The sequence below is a fragment of the Lampetra planeri genome, chromosome 2 (assembly GCF_965212315.1).
Source record: "Lampetra planeri chromosome 2, kcLamPlan1.2.h2, whole genome shotgun sequence".
NCBI classification, from domain to species: Eukaryota; Metazoa; Chordata; class Hyperoartia; order Petromyzontiformes; family Petromyzontidae; genus Lampetra; species Lampetra planeri.
The window spans coordinates 5,254,244-5,274,395 of NC_136108.1; the positions used below are offsets into that span (position 1 = coordinate 5,254,244).

A 20,152-nucleotide genomic window follows, 5' to 3' on the forward strand; every position below is an offset into this window, starting at 1 on the left:
CGATCGGTGTGCTCGATGAATTTACACAACATTCATTGAATTCACTCGATGCAATAACAACACAGTTCAAGCATTTAATATCTGTTTGGCTTTCAAACAAAGACGGCAACTCTGAGCAAGGCGATAGTACAGTCAAACATGTTCTTTTTTTGCTTAGCATAAAACAGCTCAGCGCTAATTATACAAAATGCAGATTCCTTCCTGCAAATTACAAAGTGTCACAATCACAGCACCAAATGAAAAGTGCAAATGCAATTTTAATCTTATCCCCTCTTGTTAGTGCATTGCCATCGCATTAAAGGGACAGTAGTGCATTCAAGGAACGCTACAACATGCATGTGGGAGGAATACCTCGTGGTTTTCACACTTCTCACATTGTACCTCTTGGTAGATGTGTTCCCTTATTTTTTGGGTCGTACAATGAGGTACAATTGAGCATGCCATTGGCCCAATTCTCCTACAGCCCAGGCTGCAGACGAAGATATTGTTGTGCTGTACACTCCGTGGCGCAATGAACTGAGGATGCAATTCGGCAGTGCCCTCTGAATTGACAGTATCCATTGGTTTTTAGAAGTGTTACTTCTGTGGTACCATCTCAAGCTACTTTTTGTCTAAGCGAGGTGCACCGGATCATCTCCCTTTAAAACTGAAACTGAAAAGAGCAGGAAACATGAATTGACTGAAAATGAAATGTAAGAGTGGATTTCTGTGCAGTCATTCTGACCAAGTTGAAAAGTGCTACACCGAAAGACACGCTCAAATCACCGGTGACTGCCCAGACTTGAAATCAGGAACTCTGACAATGTATTAGCAAGCCGAGCCCCACAACCCACCACCGAATGTGTCTGGTCTAAGCAACAAACATCGCCAGGCGACCCTGCAACCCCTAACGTCTATGCCAGTGTCACATCTGTAGAGGTGACAATCACTCGGCAATGGGTCAGGGCTCCCTCCCAATGGGTATACCACTGGAGCTCACTGCACCAACAGCACTTCCGCTCATGCTCACAGGGGGGGACGGGGGGGGGTGAGTTGTTAGCCCACAGACCCCGACCACTGCACGTCCTTCGTCAGTACCACCAAAGGCGATTTTCAGGTCTTTTATTATGGATGGTAATTGGATGTAACAGAAAGCACAGACGTGATGGAGTTGGAGGGGGGAGGCGGTGTGACATCAAGCAGTGGGCCAAGCTCAGCATCGGGAACATCAAGAGAGTGGACGTGCTGGGATAAGTTGATCGGTGACCTCTGAACCTGAACGTATGTATGTTGAACTCATTTCGCGACATACATAGCCAACCGTGCTAATCGGAGGTGCGGGCAATGTAAAGAGCATTGAAACCAGTATCACATATTTGCATTCGTTCGCCATGTAGCAAAAGGTTTTCCCCATCCGCGGCACCGTTGTCTGCGGTGGTCGGCGGTCCGTCAGTTGTGATAGTAGTACGAGTGGAAGCCGTGGAAGTGGTGCTGTCGCCCCGAGCGCACGTGGTCGCGCAGGTCCACCGGGTCGCTCCCCGACGAGGCGTGCAGCCGCCCCAGGGCGTCCGACCTGGAGAAGGAGTCCTGCAGCCGGTACAGGGCGCTCTGCGGCCTCGCCCGGTGGTGCCCCGGCACCGGCCTGGCGCCGGCAAGGGCCGAGTGCGGCCGTGGGGAGCCCCACTCGCACCCTACCCGGCTCCACGGAGCGTTCTCGTCGTTTTTGTGGATTTGGGAGGCGAGACCAAGATTATCGTGCGCGTTCGGCGCCTCGCCACCGGTGACGTGCGGCGAACGGAAACCAACCCGGCCGTCTTGATAAGCGGCGACTGCGGGCTCCGCCGCGTTGGCTGCTGTGGTCGACAGAGGCATGGCTCTTTCTACTCCCTGCCCGGTCAGCGGTTGGATCGCGGGGGATGCGTTGGCGTCGGCCAGGTGCCGGCAATATGGGGGCACTTTGCCGCATTCGGCACCCGAGCTGTATCTGACATCACCACCGAAACCGTGAGCCGCCACCGCTGCCGCCGCCACCTCCTCGTCCTCCCCGGGGTCGTACGCCGTGCCATCACCGGCGGCAGCGTTGGCACCGCTCTTCCCGGCGTACTCCGCCGCCGGCGGATCCGCAAAGTGGAGGTGGGCGGCGAGGCGCCGGGAGTCGTCGACCGATTCCTCCTCCGCCGTGGCACTCCCTCCGCCGGCCTCGAGAGACGCGCACTCCGCCACGAAGCGATCTCGGAGCCAGCCGCTCGCGACGAAGCGAGGCGTGCGCCCGTGCTCGGGCCGAGCGAGAGAGAATTTGGGAAGCGACCTCTCTACCTGCGAAGCGAGGGCGACGTGGTGGTCATTGATTATTAGCGTGGTTGGCTGCGTATGGTGCGAAATAGGTTCAACGTGCGTACGTGATTGCGTGCCACACGTCGGCTGCTGCTGGGGCTTACGCCATCGGCAGAGGGCGGTGGAGCAAAACATCCATTGAATTTTACTGTGCTCCTAACGTCTATTTTGCCTTCATCCAGCAGTGGATTGACAAAGGGATGTACTATGCAGTACAAGCCCAATGAAATATATTTTTAAACGAAAAAAAATTACGTAGAATCCCAACTACATATATATTGATCTGTGCTTTGTAACAACTGTGTTGCTAAGAAGCAACACAACTGCGTTGCTTAAAAGCACAGATCAATACAGAATCAGAATATTTATTTATACTGGAGGAATCCGATGAGCTATGAAGCTCTTTTTCACAGGTGTCCAAAATGTTACAACAAACAATATATAACACGATAGGAGTGCAAAGTATAAGAAAGGTAAACAAATCACTTTAAAAAATACAGATTTTTTTGTTTTACTATTTGTTATCTTACCAGGTAAAGCCCACTGAGCTATTAACTTAATTTTTCAGAAGAGACCTGACCACACATAATAGCTCATCGCCATCCTCGTTAAAGGACACGACACAAAGCGTTGGCCAAGTACAGTAATGATGATTGTTGCAGGGCAGTGTTAATGGTGACGGTGGCGTTGCTGACGTGGCTTTTCGAAAAATATATTGTGCATAGATTGTCAGATAAATCTAGATATGGCACAAAAACAGCGTAGGGCATACTCGGTTAAGCTTTCATGTCCATTGATGTCACCCTCGGGAGGGGCTCACTAGAGCCCCCTTTAGTCGTTGGCCCTTCCACCAGCAGTGGCCTGAGCGAGCAATTGCAGGGCTGTGCCTCTAAACCATCGAACAAAGACGGCCACTGCATCCGAACACTTTCAGATGCACTTCTGGGGCCGTCTGGAACGCTCTTCCTTCCGATATTCGGAAACCACTGGGAGCTATGCACTTTTACATCTATATCAAAAACTCATTTCTTTAGAACTGCTTTTCGTGTTTAGTTTGCTGTCCTTCCCCCGCAACTCCTTTTATCACGGTTTGTCTACGTACAGTGCGAAATAATTTCGACATACGTACATACGCTACCACCTTTTACATTTGAAGCATGCCGCCAATCTTAATGAAACATTTGAAGGGCTCAAGCAATAATTTGGATCTTCTATTCTATTCAAGCCACGCTCAAGCCCATCGCGGCGTGCCAATGACCATCGCGTACGCTGGTGGGGGGGTCGCTGGCTGCAATCACAGTACCAGTTTGCTGCTTGGTGCTTTTCCACTTCTCAAGCTCCACAGCAGCTTCAGGTGGTGGTCATCCAAGAGAATGGGATTCATTGGTCCGTGACCTATGAACAATAACAATGCATGCACCGTACTGAATATGGTACAGCTGACATATGGTGATTTATACAATGGGGTAACAAATAAGGAAGTAGTTTCGGATTTGACAGTTTTTGTTTGTTTATAAACAATTGCCACCAGTTGCTAACAATGTCGTTCACGGTGAGGCCAAAAATTATTCTCAAGCAAGAGGCAACCTGCATCTCCTCTCCCAGACAACGGCTGCTTGCAAAGTAAATTGGCAATGTGCATCAACGTTTTACATCCGAAAATCCATGCCTTTAAGGAAATGTTGCAGGTGTGTATTAATTTGTGTGTGTTAATTGTCTCCACAATGACTCGATGCTTTGCAACTCAGGTTGAGAGTGTTTAAGCATTAGCTCTGTTGTCCGTGCTGTAACGGCGGCGGGGGGGGGCACTAAAACCCTGTTAACGATGACCCAAAATGAACGAAACTTCAGCATGAAGTAGCGTTGCCCTTAAGGACTAACCCTATAGAAAGGCAGGTAAATGAATCAACGTGCTGCCCCAAACCTGAAATCGCCTTTTGCCGTCACATCCACCCATCGACTCAGCTCCCCCCTCCACACGAATGAAGTGCTTCCGAGGACACGCGCTCGCAGGAAAGCGTGTCACAAGCCCCACGTGTGCCCATTACTTTACTCGTTTCTTGACGCGTCGGTGTTGTCTCCCCTCAGCCGGTGCGATTGCGGTGTGCGCACCGGTACGATTGCGGTACGATTGCGGTGCGATTGCGGTGCGAACGCGGTTCCATTGCGGTGCGATTGCGGTGCGATTGCGGTGCGATTGCGGTTCCATTGCGGTGCGATTGCGGTTCCATTGCGGTGCGATTGCAGTGCGATTGCGGTGCGATAGCACCGTCCGCACCGGTGAAGTTGAGTGTGTAGTTGGAGCGCCAGCGGCAGCGCTCCACGTTCCGTGCCTCGGTGGCCGTGCGGGGGCTAGGAGCCGTCTCCCGTGGCCGTGGGTTGGGTGCGACGGTCTTTGGCGGCGTCGGGTAGAACACCTCCTTGGGGAAGCCCGGGCCTGTGGGCATCTACACGTGCAAGTTCAAGTTCATTTATTAGGTATAGCCCTGTGAGCCATTCGGCTCTTGAATCGGGGGCCCGTAACCGGTTCAGATAATCAGGCTGCGGACACACAAAGATCCCCCGTATAGCCTTAACAGACTATAGGGGCAAGTACTGTTAGCGAGCACCTATGAAGGCCGGAACGGTACACGAGGGGGTGGGTGGCCAGCACCACGCCTGACCGCCTTTGTCTCCCTAGTGGAAATGTTTACACACCGCACCAGGTACTCATTTGAGGCTGAGGCGACTTAGGGGAGGCCCGGGACCGGTTCAGATAATCGTCACTGATGTTGGCAGTGAGCGGGAATCGAATCCGTGTCGCCGGGTTCATAGCGCAGCGTGCTAACCGCTACACTATCGCTCCCCACGGCGGACACACACACACACTCACCCAGCAGCGCGACACACCAACCACTCACATCGCGCTCTGGGACACGCGATGCAACGGCACGGGCGCCACGGGCTGCGCTTGCACCCTCGCCAGGCACACGCGATGCTCTGTGATGCCTTTTAGGATTGGACCGCGCATTCACATCTCAACACGGTGGCGAGATGTTAACTACCTCGCCGGGTACACAGGAAGTCGTGGGTTCGATCCCGACCCTGACGCTTGTATATTTGGAGCTTGCACGTTCTCCCGGTGGTCATGTGGATTTTTTCTGGGTGCTACTGGTTTTTGCCTCCACATTTAGAAGCAACATGCGTTTATAGAGTATTTGGCTGCTATAAATTTCCACGTGATAAGCCACTGTGTTGAGCTATCATTTGTGACCAGGTCGCATCTGAAAAAGAGTTATATAGCGCAGTGGGCCTTACCTGGTAAAATAGAAAAGTGTTTAGTTTGATCGCCAGACGTTCCGCTCCACTTGCTTCAGCTCCTGAAGAAACTACCGGCATTGTGTAAAGGCTGAACTATGTTGTGGTACAACCCTAAACAGAACTCCGAAGCCATATAACACAACTGCAAAAAAATCCTACCTTGTAGGCATACCTCTGATTAGCAAGATTGGCTACATATGGTGCAAAGGAAGTTCAACATACATACATTTCAAGGTATTTGTTTGACATGTTCTGCACGTATAAACATCAAAATGGCAATGGCGGGCTCAGAAATGTATTATTATGATTATTATATTTTTACGACTGTGTTTTATATTTTAAATAAAGTGATCATATATATCCGTGTATCTCGCCAGGCTTCGCATCAATTCAAGACAAAAGAAATGACCTTTCCAATCACATGGCTCATTTACAATAAACATATATACGTGATAGTTATTGAGAGGAAGAGGCAGTTACCGTAAATTATAATGTTCTTTTGGTCAAATACAATAAAAAAAAATCACATTCAGACGTGAAATAGTAATCGAAACGACCACTGCAACAAACCGTAATCAATTTCAATTTTGCCAAATATGAAGCTTAAATCCATGACTAAACACCATGTCAATGAAGTACGCAAACCAATGCCACGTATTATTATTGGTAAACTGGGTTCCATGGCTGAGCCTGCATATAAATTAGAAGCTAAGCAGGCTCAGAACCCTACGCAGCGTCACTTAAAATCTGCTTCGGACACCAAGGTCTCGAACTGCTACAGCCTCGCATCGGCTCTCTTCTGTCGCCCCCTCGGTGTGGAACTTTGTCCCTTTGCACATCCGCAACATCAAATGCACTCTGACTTTCAAGAAGCATCTGTTCGGTCAGGCTTTCGAGCAGCCCTGAGCTTGGCTCCGTGCAACTGAGTTGTTGACTTGTTTGCAAAATTTGCCGAATCATAAATGTCATTATTATTATCAAGCCTGGATCGTGCCTGCATGGTTGATCAGGCACAAGCACGTGTACAGTCGTAGGCGGTATGTGCGGCAGAGGTCAGTGCAGAAATCTCCACTGCACACCCCCCTAAACCCACACCTTCACCTACCTGAACTGACCAGGATGGTGAAGTATGGTCAAATAACTCTGCACGGCAAGGGGAGGGCCTCATCCGGCGGTGGATTGACAAGCGGGAATGCCATATGCAATGATGACAACTCGCACCTCCGACTAGCACGGTTGGCTACGTACGGTGCGAAAGAAGTCCAACATACGTACAACTCTGCGAGGAGTTTCTGACCTCCGGCCCTCGTGGCCCTCAGGGCCCGGCTCTATGTAATCTCCTGGTCGTCTCCTGGATGCCCTTACCTGGTAGAAACCGTGGTCTCCTGGCCACTGGCTGCACCGCTCCACGGGCTCCGCCATCACGACCTCGTATCGGTAGGGACCCCCTGCAGACACAGGCCGATATGCCAGGTTAGCCATCGCGCTAAGCGTCACCGGATTGCGCAGGGAACCAGTCAGGGCAACGCTGACCATTGTGGCAAGTCGGCCGACACGTGGGGGGGACTTGACTCCCTTGTGCCACGGTGGCGAGATGTTAACTACCTTGCCTAATATGCAGGACGTCGTGGGTTCAATCCCAATCCTGACGGCAGTATGTTTGAAGTTTGCATGTTCTCACCGTGGTCGTGTGCTTTTTTGTCCGGGGCCTCCGGTTTTTCCCTCCACATTTAGAAACATGCGCTTAGAGTATTTGGCTGCTATAAATTTCCACACGATAAGCCACTTCGTTGAGCTATCATCTGCGGCCAGGTCGCTTCTGAAAAAAGAGCTAAATATCTCAGTGCGTCTTACTTGTTAAAACAAAAATAGAGTACTTCAGAAAGTGTTTTCTCCTTTGACCTTGAAAAGTCGAATCATACGCGCGAGTGGCTCTACAAAAGAATTAACCGCACGAGTTGAACCGACTTAGCGGGGGAGTCTATTTTGACAACCACATAGTCATGCACGAGGCTTGCGATTTCACAATCCCGAGGCCCAATCGTCACTGCGGTGGTCACCTTTGGTCTTGGCGATGACCGTGACGGGCCGTGGCAGAGCCGCGCGCTGCCCGGCGCCTGCGTGGCTGCCCTCCTGGCGCTCGGGAGCGTCCGACGAGGGCAGCAGGGCCAGGCGCGAGACGTGCGAGGCGAAGGGGTGCTCCCGCGGGAAGGGGCAGCGCGCCTGGTGCTGCCTTCACGTGAGACGCGGGGGCACGGCGAGAGACACGGAGATGTGGTGAGAGACACGGGGAGACGTGGTGAAAGACACGGAGACATGGTGAGAGACACAAGGACACGGCGAGAGACTCGGAGATGTGGTGAGAGACACGGGGAGAAGTGGTGAGAGACACGGGGAGACGTGGGGAGACACACGGACACGTGGTGAGAGACACGGGTGGACGTGGGGAGACACACAGACACGTGGTGAGAGACACGGAGATACGGTGAGAGACACGGAGACGTGGGGAGAGACACGGACACGTGGTGAGAGACACGGAGACACGGTGAGAGACACGGAGACACGTGGTGAGAGACACGGAGACACGGTGAGACACACACGGACACGTGGTGAGAGACACGGAGACACGGTGAGAGACACGGAGACGTGGTGAGAGACACGGGGAGACATGGGGAGACACACAGACACGTGGTGAGAGACATGGAGACACGGTGAGAGACACGGGGAGACGTGGGGAGACACACGGGGAGACGTGGTGAGAGACACGGAGACACGGTGAGAGACACGGAGATGTGGTGAGAGACACAGAGACACGGTGAGAGACACGGGGATGTGGTGAGAGACACGGGGAGACGTGGTGAGACACACCGACACGTGGTGAGACATACAGACACGTGGTGAGACATACGGAGACACGGTAAGAGACACTGATGCGTGGTGAGACACACGGTGAGACATGGTGAGACACACGGACACGTGGTGGGACATACGGAGACATGGTGAGACACGGAGACCCGGTGAGTCATAGAGACGTGGTGAGCCACAGGGTGACATGGTGAGGCACAGAGACACTGAGACATGGTGATACCACCGTCACAAGTCCTGTGCAACCCAACTCACCTGCCTGCCTCTATTATAAATACATCAATATAATAGTTGACTGCCATTTGCCTATCGACGGGGAGATGATGGCCTCCGCACACTCTGTCAGTCATGGGGGTTACGTGACCACACCCCAACACGGTGGTGAGTGTGGGTTGGTGAAGCGGGAGGGCATGTAGATGGCAACATAGAAGTACGGTACAACGGTAAATGTTGCCGCACTACCCTCTGCTGCCCATAATATAGCACGGTCCCACAACTGCCTATGGCGAACTGACACGCACATGTTCGTCATCCATCCAATAATATCCAGGCTCTACCCTGCTTATCTTCCGAGATCTCACGCATTCCAGACGATGTGGCCAGAGGCGCTGAGAGGCGCTGAGGTATTCAGCGAGTGTCAAATGACAGTACACGGGACAGGAAGGGTGGGCCTGTGTTGTTTATGAAGATGAGGCCACCATTTAGCTGGCACCTTTAAAATTCTTACGGTCTCTGAGGACACTTTACAGTTCACATTGACACTTAAATTAGACCAATGTCATCTCCTGCCATGAGCCACCCTCAGGCGATTGGTTCTATATCAACAGCGTCAACCCAAGCCCACTCGTCATCATCTCCTGTATATTTAGGATTGGGAAAATGTCAAAACTGGGTGGTTTTTAACTTTTGCCGACAAAACTGGATCCCAAATGTCAAAACTGGGTGCACCCTGGGTGGCCAAAAACTTGAGTTTTGGACACTCAGGGTGCACCCAGTTTTGACATTTGTCAAATACACTTGATAATTGTATACTAGCACAGTGTGCCAGCACCCCATTCATCCAAACACTTGGTATTTGTATACTGGCACACTGTGCCAGCACCCCATTCATCTAAACACGTGGTATTAGTATGCTGGCACAGTGTGCCAGCACCATATAACTACACACACTTGATATTTGTACGCTGGCACAGTGTGCCAGCACCCCAACGACCAACATTTCAAGCTACGGCTCGGACTCGGAAGTGAGCTCGGGGCGGGCTTGCGACCAGGCGGGCGCACTGCCACCTTGCTCACATTCGAATGGCAACCCTCCACCCCAAGAAGACTTTTACCACGCGCCGCGAGGCCATCCATGGCATCCAAGCGGCGGACGGCACGTTGCCCTCGTCTGCTCTAGTTCAACACCTTGTTCCTTCAAGGTGAAGCTGACGAAGCTCACGGGGGAACGACGCGGCTTCCGCGTCTCGGCGCTGTGCACGGATCACCACGGCTGCACGGGCACTACCAAGATCACGCAGCGCCAAGTGGAGGTGAACACGACAGCCCGTTCGGCCTTTCGCGCCAACCCCCGTACCTCCGCACCGACTGTCATTGCCCAGGTCGCCGACGTTGCTCGCGTCATTGTCCCGACCCGGATGATGTACCGCGCCAAGGACACGTGCATCGCGGCGAACGAGAGTGCGGCCCATGCAGGCTTCGAGTTCATCAACTCGCTGGTGGAGACGTTCGGCAAGCTCAACGCGACGACCTGCAGTGTGCGAGAAGACGCGGGCATCTTCTGGGGTGCGTTCATCTGCAACCCGATCGCACGCTCGTTGCAGCCAAGTCTTCAACGCGTCGTCGGCATCGACGGGTCGCACATGAAGGCGCGCGCCTACAATGGAACCATGCTCGTCCTCGTTGGGCGCGACGGCAACAACCGCAACGTCCTTCTCGCCGTGGCGCTGGTGCCGTCCGAGACGGCAGCGGCCTACGACTGGTTTCTCAACTGCTGCACGACCAACGACATCGAGCTCGACGGCACGCCGGTCTTCTGCGATCGTGGCACGGGCATCCTAGCCTCCGACTGGAAGGACCTCATGCTCATCCACTGCACGCGGCATTTGATCTGCAACGGCGTGGACAACATCGGCTCCGCGTTCACGCCCGACCTCCAAGGCATCATCTACGATGCCCAAGGGTGCGCCTCCGAGGCCGCGTTCCGCAGCTCCTTGGGCTGCTTGGGCGTAGCTCTTCCTGCGGCGGCCACGTACTACAACAAGATCGACCCCCACACGTGGGCGCTCTACCCGCACCTGCACACGACGCCATTGTACGGCTGGCGCACGACGAACTTTGTGGAGCCCACGAACAGCGAGGCCCTGCCGGCTCGCGAGATGGACCCCTTCCACTTCCTCATGCACCACATGGAAGACATGATGACGACGGCCTTTGCCCACCGCAGCGACGCCGAGAAGTGGGCCGCTCAAGGGCGTGTCATTACGCCGTACGCTCAAGGACTCATCGACGCTCAGCAGGCGTTGGCCCCGAGGTACAAGGTCTACGAGAGTACCTCGACGCGTGCATACGTCAAGGATCCAGACGCCTACGCCTCTGCCAAGCGCCGAGTCGATCTCAGCTCTCGGTCGTGCACGTGCGGGTACATGAAGCAGATGGGCTTGCCGTGTCGGCACTACATTCGTGCCCTCATGGCGTTTGGGCGGATGCCCGAGCTCTACGACGCATGTGCGGTGTGTTACCAAGTCTCTGCCATCAACACGACATGGACCTCGGTTGCCGGTATCGAGCTGCCCATTGCCGAGGAGCTGCAACGCGACAACACCATGATGCCACCTCCTCGCCAGAAGAAGGCTGGCCGCCCGAAGAAGCGTCGGATTCGCAACCGTGGCGAAGGTGGCCCATTGGGCCTCACGCGGTGCTCCTTCTGTCGCGCCAAGGGCCACAACAAGCGCTCTTGCCCGTCGAAGTAGTTATATATATGTAACAAACATGTTTTGTTCTAAGTGTGCAGCACCATACTTCTCGACGCAAACACTATCTACCGTTGTTCTACTGTAGTAGGTGTAGCATGCAAGCTGGCACACTGTACCAGTATACAAATGGCAAGTTCGTGTATGTTCGCGAGCTGAAAGTGTTACTGTAGTTGCAAGCTGGCACACTGTGCCAGTATACATATGGCAAGTAAGTGTTACTGTAGTAGCGAGCTGGCACACTGTGCCAGTATGCAAACGGGAAGTTTGTGGTGCAAGGTATGGAACATGAGCCACGAGAAACATCATTTGGAACGCTCTAAATCTGTGGCGACATATGGATGAATAACGCAAGGACCTAAACGTGTACAAAATGATACATTAAATCGTACACCTTCTTCACCCAGTTTTGACATTTGTCCACATTGAACATCACCCAGTTTTGTCATATCAAAAAGCACCACCCTGTTTTGCCTGTCGTTTTCCAAGACCACCCAGTTTTGACATTTGGGATCCAGTTTTGTCGGCAAAAGTTAAAAACCACCCAGTTTTTACATTTTCCCATTTAGGATTCCACATTTGTGTAAAAACAAATTGGAATTTACAGCGCTCTGTCAGTCTCCTGCTGAGTGAATGCCTCCCCACGCTGCGTCAGACCAGGGCCGGATTCAGGCACGGGGCTTTAGGGGTTTGCAGCCCAGGGGCTGGAGGGCCTCCAGAGAAGAAGTGAAAAGTTATTTCATTTGTGAATGCTGAATTCTATTTTCCGTTAGCCTTGTAAAAAATAATTTTATTTTTCTTTAATTTGTTTTCCTTTTGAAAATATTACTGGGGCCCCAGGGGCCTACAGAATCTCAATCCGGCCCTGCGTCAGACGTGGGGATTGTTTGGTTATACTTCTCCACGCTGGTCAGTGGGGATTGGTGAAGTGGGGGGGGGAGGAAGAGGGTAAGACTGGCTCAGATTTCACTCGCCATTGATAGCCGTGGCCGGGAAATCGAACGCAGATTCGTCGGATTCGTAGCGCAGTGCACTAACTACTGTGCCACCGCTTTACCTCGGTTTTTTTCGCAACCTCAATAATCCGCGATGAAAACATCGATGTGTTTCTTTCCTTTCAGTTAGAGAAACAAAAAAGCCCTGTTCATATAAAATTCAATAAGTTCCCTAAAGCAGTAACAATGCACTCGCCTCTATGGACACTCTCAACGTGTACAAGTTTGCACTTGTACAAGAATGAGCGCATATTGACACATGCCGGAGTGTCTGTGAAATTCACGAAACCATCACACTGGTTGTTCGTCTTTGGTTCTTTTAGGAATGAAAATGTGTTTTTTTTTACGAACGCATGAGCTTCACCAACTGCAAAGAATACTAACAAATCCCCGAGCGCCATGTCGTTTTCAGTGTACGTGTACTTACAGGTACACATTTGACTTTTTCACATCGTGTGAAGGCATCTCAGTTGGTATAACAAAAATTTGCATCGTAAAAATCTACTCTACAACGCCCGCGCTAGTTGAGTAAATCCTACAGGAATGACTCTCATGCAAGTTGTAAGCGCTGTAGTGTATATGTAGATAGACGATAGACTTTATTAATTTCAGCAGGAAGGGCCCAATGAGCCGCTAGGCTATTATTCCACGAGCGTAGTTGCGATGGTGCAGATGTCACGACATGGCACGGATGTTAGTTATCCATGCACGGTCACATAGGTCACGATACAAAAACAACAAGTATCGTTGCATGCGTCACGTGTTACAGAATGAGGGTAACTGGTCGAAAATGTAAAAACAAAAAATATGTTAAATCTTGACTTAAAGCTTTCGTGACTGCAGGAATTCACAAACGTCTGACCTCTGTGATTGCCAACAAGGGTTTTGCCACCAAGTACTAAGTCATGTTTTGCAGAGGGGTCACATACTTATTTTCCTCATTAAAATGCAAATCAATTTATAACATTTTTGACATGCGTTTTTCTGGATATTTTTGTTGTTATTCTGTCTCTCACTGTTCAAATAAACCTACCATTAAAATTATAGACTGATCATTTCTTTGTCAGTGGGCAAACGTACACATTCAGCAGGGGATCAAATACTTTTTTCCCTCACTGTAGATAGGTTAAAAAAATAACAAAAAATATTTTCTTTGAACCTCTCTACGTGACTTTACCAAAAGACCCAAAGAATATAAAACATGTGTTAATAAATGCGTGATTTGTGAACGAGAAATAAGCTTCGATACTCACTGGAGGAGCGATTCCTGTGGCTTGGGCAGCCTGAAAGGACAGAGACATCACATTTCAAACTGCTGCTGCTGTTAAGGCCGCAAGGATATTCGTGACAAACGGGAAATTGAGGTAGACATCAAAGTTCAAAGTTCATTTATTAGGTATAACCCTGTGAGCCATTCGGTTCTTTAATCGGGTGCAACCGCAACAAACAAAAAACTAAAACATGAACAAGAAAACATCTTAAAGTGACTATGTGCAAACAGAAAATCCAAGAAAAGACAGCAAAATATTGCAGAAAAAATCACCGTACACCAACCCTGTGCAAATATCCCAGTGGGATGCAAGTCAAACAACCACAAGACAACTTAGATTAAGGCCATCAGTCTAACTCTGTACTACAACAAACAAACATGGCCAAACCAAAAAACTTTTCGAAAATCACCAAAATAAAGCCATAAAAGCAATGAAACAGTGTGACCGAATTTTCACAATAAGCCCGTTCACTTTATAACCCGGTAATAACCTAATTGCGACTGAAGGTCTCTTTGTAATCTGACACCTGGGTTTGAAAACAAGAACTGCACCACTAAGCATAACTCAAAGTACAAAAGCAGAATATGATAAACACAATCTAGACAGATATAAAATGAAAAATAAAGGCATTTGAAGCGTATCTCGTCTAATTTGTGAATATTTGTGTGGTTTTTAGGACCACTTATGTTTCATCATGATCACCAGGTCTTCGTGTGTACTGCATTACCGTGCGTATTTGAAATGCTTTGCAAGATTGTACGCATATACACCGGGTTTATTGAAAGTAATTGTACATTTTTTTATTATGCTAAAACGTTTAATTCTGTCCTGAACATTGAGTCAAAAAATTCTAACGTATCAAGTCAATCTTAAACATTTGTTGAACTCAAGAGACCAGGCCAGTCTCATTCGCAAGAGTCAACAAAACGAGAAGAGAAAAACAAATAAAATAAAGTACGGACAATTAAGCAAGCAGAAAACAGCCCAAAACACAACTGAGTCACACGAGAAACAGAGAATATTGCACGAACGTACATCAAAATGTCTTTGGTCGCTTACACAAACCTGTTGAAAGCAGGGTATGACATCTCATTTCCCACGGGAAAGGAGTTTCACAACATCTGTGCGATCTACCCACCACAGCGCTGGATTACAGGCATGCGGAGAGCCACCACTGCCCGGCAAATGCTATCAATTAGTTGCATATCTCATCATGGGACCTCCTTTGCCAGTACCAAAATATGTCTCAAAAGGTGTTAGACCAGAGGACGCCAAAAGGCGTACAGCACAGACTAGGCTCCAAAGAAGCTGTCTCTGGTGTGGACCAATCAGTTTCAAAGACAATGCATATATTATCAGAGGATGTTTTTTGTTTGCATTCTGACCACAAGTATTGTGGTTAATGCAGACATGATTCCTTGCAAAAGCTTTCAGGTTGGTGTTTTAACATCTTAACACCTGTTTTGTTGCCAGAAAAAAAGGGGAAAACCTATTCTCATAGTTGCATATCCTTCCTCCAGCAGTTGACAGACAATGGCTGACGATGATGATGGTGATAATAGATTGCATATTCAACCAGCTTGTCTATAGAGCATGCAGCAAAGCCAGTGCAAGGGCTGTGCGCGCCTTGCCTGTCCCCTCTGGGTGTGTCCAATGCATGTGGGCTACATGTCGTGTCGCGTATGACCGCAGGCGTGTGGAACACGTGTAAGCGGGCACTCACAGTTGGTCGTTGGAGCGGAGGTTGCTCCTCTTGAGCTGAGTCAAATCGTAGCACTGTTTTATGCGGATCCCACTGCCCTTCGCAAGAGAGTTACAAAATGTACACACCAACCCAGCGCACGTTACATTACATGGAGGGACAATCGCAGGTACGCGTGGCTTAGACAACGTACATTTCCCAAGCTAGAGACTACATATGTTCTAGATTTGAAGCTTTCGTGACTGCAAGGATTCATATTCTTAGGTTTTTTCACTTCTACATAGCAAAAGGCTCAGTCCCATTTACACGCACCTTTACATCATCTGCACCTAGTTTACACAACAAAGGCTCTTTCCTAGCAGCGTGCTTCAGCTGCACCGAACCTCACAAAAATAATATTCAAGGCCTACCTTGGCTCCTCCAACCCTCAACCAGTATATATACAAGGACTGTTTCCTTGGAATTTCTCTCACTTGATACAGCTATCGTGCTGTGACGGTTCCACCTGAAGACGGAAGCTTGTGTTGCCTCCGAAACGTCGTGATTTTTATTATATTTTAATTTTACTTTTATTAATTTTATTTTTTTACCTACGTGACTTTACCGAAAAAACCTAAGAATAAGACTACATATGGACCGCTCATAGCAGTAATCGAGTTGGGCAGCACTCGTTTCTGGAAGGGATGACGGCTGGTGGTCAACGCTCATCGTGGGAGGGAACACATCCCAGGTTGTGTCTACCGTGGAGATGAAATTAAATCCGCGGTGCTGTTTCGACTGTTTCATCGCAAGACCTCGAGAGATGGCGACAGCTTGGGGGAGGCCTTCATCCAGCAGTGGATCAATCATCGCTGATCAAAATGCAGTGACATTTATAACGTATATCCACGTGCAAGCACCTGCCCAATCACATGAATGTAGTGCCAATTAAACCAGAAACACAGTCAAATGAAACTAGTTGCCCAGCCGTTGACTCCCGAAAATTAGATATATTTTAGCATTTATGTTGCTTGAAGTCAACCAACTTCATAGAAAGCAACAAACCTCTCTGCTTCCCCTAGCGGTGGTTCTGTGAAGTCCATCGTTTGAACGTCTTCTCAACTGTTTCGGTTATTCAAGATAAACAAGCTGCGTTCTGCTAAATCCCAACCACTGGCGCATCTGAACCCCTATCTATGTTGGAGGTGGCAAATTGATTTTCGCTAAAGCACAAGTCACTCCAGTTTAATTAACATTTTTATACATTGTTATTTATGAAAATATTTCACATGGGAACCCCCTTGAGACGAATAATCCCGATTTGCAAGGGCATCCAGGGCGTCGGTTGACTCGCTTAGCAATAGCGTAGTGACACGTAAACACAAAATGTATCTAAAATGACACATTGCGGTGTATTGATTCTTTGCACGAAGACAAATAGGCTCGCACAGAGACCCATGGACTCACACAGAGACCCACACTGAGACATATGGGCTCACATAGAGACTCATCGAGCTCATTATATACAATTTCACGTGAAAAGTGTCATGGTTTGACATTCAACGTCTGTCCATTAAAATAATGTAGGGGGGGGGGGGCAATGCTCATTTTTCCCCCCACCCCGCTGTGTTGCCCCTCTCATCCCAAGCGACCCCCGCACCTTGGCACGGGGTCACCTCCGAAGCCGTAGTGCAGATGTCCCCTGGCCGCGGTGGTCCCAGACTCGCGGCCCCAGGGAGGCCTCTCCGGGCTGGGGGTTGGAGGGACACGGGCCCTGGCCGCTTCGTACCTGGAGGGGGGGGGACACACGGCAGAAGGAGGCAGGGAGCGGTGAAGCCTTCTGCAGAAAAATATCCTGCCTCCATTCACCATCTAAACCAGGGGGGGGGGGGGGGGGGCAGCAACCAAAATAACAAGAAGAGCCTCAATATTTCGAGAGCCCGCGATGCCACGTGAATGCGATAGACCGTGGCTCCTTTAATAAATGACGAGCCCCTGGAGCTAAACAAAACCCCCGTGGACGCTGCACAGGACAGACCGTTGGGGATTCGTGATTTTTTTTCCTTTCTGTGGCCGTCTGGGTAAGGTGATGCGTGTTTTGGCGGTGGGTGGAAATTCCACGTTCTTGTGACCGTGACCGGTATATCTCAGCACTGTTTAACTTTTCCTCGGATTGCCCCGGAGGGATGGATGATAGTTGGGCCGCGTCTGATCCCAGCCCAACTAGGAATTGAATTCGCAACTTTATTTGTCTTGTGCGCCGTATACAGAGCATATAACCGACACCCAGCCTCTCCTAGAAGGCCAGTTTGGCCGAAACATCGAGAAGTTCATACTCTAACGACAAAACGAAAAAAAGCTTGTTTTTTTAGTAGAGATGTACCTGTTAAACGTTATTTTATATATCCCCGCTGTGTCCAGCAGGGGGCAGTGTAGCAAACCCCATGAACGTAATGCACGCAACTTCCACGATCACGTCGAATGCTCACGAGCCTTCACCAACACGCAATGGCCAGCGTGGCGAGGTATGGTCAAATACCCCATTCTAGCGGCACGGCGTGGGAATACCCTCATCCAGCAGTGAATTGACCATGACTGCTGCCGATGAAGAATTGTAACTGCACTGAGCCAGCGAACAGCTGCTGCCCATTGTGACCAACCCAGTCGCGTGGCCACTGATTGTATCGAGAGCGTGCAGGCGATGCACCGGGACCCATGGGAACCGAGGGCCTCATGGGCCGGGCTACGAAGAGGCGGGGGGGGGCCGGGGGTGTAATTGGACAGGGGAGGGGGCCGATTCATCCCTTGACACCAGCAGGGCCCCGTGCCAACGACGACATTTACAACGGTTTTGGAGTGGGGCCGTCCATAAATGATGTCACGCGATTTTGGACGATTTTTTTACCCCCCCCACCCTCGTCACACGGCGTCACAAAAAATCAGACCCCCCCTCAAATATGACGTCACAAAGCTCTGCCCCCCCCCCCCCCCAATATAAAACATGCTTCAAATCGCTTTAAACTATTGTCATTGTAGTGCGTATTTAATGTGGCGCTGCACTCTGATGTTGTAGGAGAAATATTTATTAAAAACGTCTATTTAATTAAGTAGAACGTGTTGTCTATGTATTTAAAGTTGCGCATTTTGATGTGACGTAACATTTCTCGCCCCCCTCGTCACACATCGTCACAAATGTCTGACTGCCCCCCCCTCCCCAGGTGCGTGACGTCGTTCATGGAAGTCCCCAGTGCCCTCCCAGGGCTCGGTAACTAAAATAGTACTAAGAGGCATTCCTTTCGAATCGCTTAAACAAAAACTCAATAATTCAGGTGCCACAATGCCACGTGAATACGAGACGGTCGGCCACGCAGCAGCGGTCCTTACAGAGCCACCGCATGCCGCTCCAGAGTCGCCCGGCCGGGTACGGGTAGCCGTTTGCGACCCTGGTGCGGCCGGGTACGGGTACGGGTAAGGAATCAAAACCCGTTTGCGACCTCTGGGACCAACGTAGCAACCCGTATGAAGTTAGCAACTGCACCAACGAACAGTGTTTTTTTTCTTCTTCAATGAGAGGCCAAGATCAAAACTAGCACAGCACAACAACCTCAAAGCACAGTTCTTGCTTGTGTTGCGATCGAAACGTCGTGATCTATTATTTTTCTATACCTACGTGACTTTACGAAAGAACCGAAGCCTATGGATTCCTGCAGTCACGAAAGCTTCAAATCAAGATTGGAGCACACCTCTATTGGACGCGCTTTTGTCAGCAGTGGCGTTTCGCAAGCAAAGTAGACATCGCGTAAAATGTTGCGACAGTGCCTTTACCCTTTGACTGAGAAACAAAGGCAAACGCACCACGCGGTGACTTAGGGCCGCCGTGCGGTTTGTACGTTAGGAACGGGTTAATCGATTCTGGCCAACGGTTAACGGTTTTCAACGTTGTCGCTTTGACAACGCGAGTTTCGAACCGAACACGGCAGCGCAATGCGAAACAGAAACGCGATGGGAAACGTTACATTGAACGTCACTTTAAAAACGATACATTTATATTATTGTTGCCAACTCAGACTCTCTCTCTGTCTCTCTCGTGGAGATCCCGACTGCTATACATTTGCACGTTATGAGCCACTTGTTTGAGCTATCATCACGTGGTCAGTTCGCTTCTGAATAAGAGCGACGGTGCTGAGTGGGTCTCACCTGGTAAAACACAAACAAACAAACAAAGCTTTAGTTTTATTTTTTAGTTTTCGCACGCACCGTCCAGGCGACACGGTGATCCTGGGCGGCAACTGCATCGGCGTGAACTCCTGGCTCGACTGGAAAGTCCTCGACAGCGGTCTTTGCGCCCGACTCGCCACGACCACGACTGCTGCTGCTGCTGCCCCGAGCTCGTAGCAGTCACCCATGGTGGACTGGCGGTGAGAGGTGTTGACCTTGTGGGCAGCGAGCAGCAGCAGCGACCAGCGGACATAACCGCACGGGAGCCCAGAGGAAGAAGTAGGAGGAGGAAGAATAAGGGAGAATGCGCGTGCACGCACGGAGGGGCTTCACCACGGCAACGCGCGCGGGGCGATGGTGCGGCCGTGACTCTCCGCGTCGCTCCGGGCTGCGTCACTGGGCCGTGAAGGATGGGGTTGGGAGAGGCGGGGTAGGGTGGGTTTGCGTGTGTGTGTGGTATGTGTGTATGTGTGTGGGGAGCGGTAGTGTAGCGGTTAGCGCGCTGCGCTATGAACCTGGCGACCCGGGTTCGATTCC

General features: G+C 50.4%; 1 protein-coding gene across 1 annotated transcript; it reads right to left on the reverse strand.

Moving 5' to 3' along the window:
* Positions 1-60: 60 nt before the first annotated feature.
* On the reverse strand, positions 61-19,902 carry SPMIP4 (sperm microtubule inner protein 4). The gene is made up of 9 exons (XM_078604618.1): positions 19,655-19,902; positions 17,058-17,186; positions 15,440-15,511; positions 13,699-13,728; positions 7,674-7,846; positions 6,979-7,061; positions 4,592-4,760; positions 3,617-3,708; positions 61-2,295 (listed from the first exon to the last, which is right to left on the reverse strand). The coding sequence occupies exons 1-9, from the start codon at positions 19,801-19,803 to the stop codon at positions 1,429-1,431; spliced, it is 1,764 nt and encodes a 587-aa protein (XP_078460744.1). The 5' UTR covers positions 19,804-19,902; the 3' UTR covers positions 61-1,428.
* Positions 19,903-20,152: the final 250 nt, after the last annotated feature.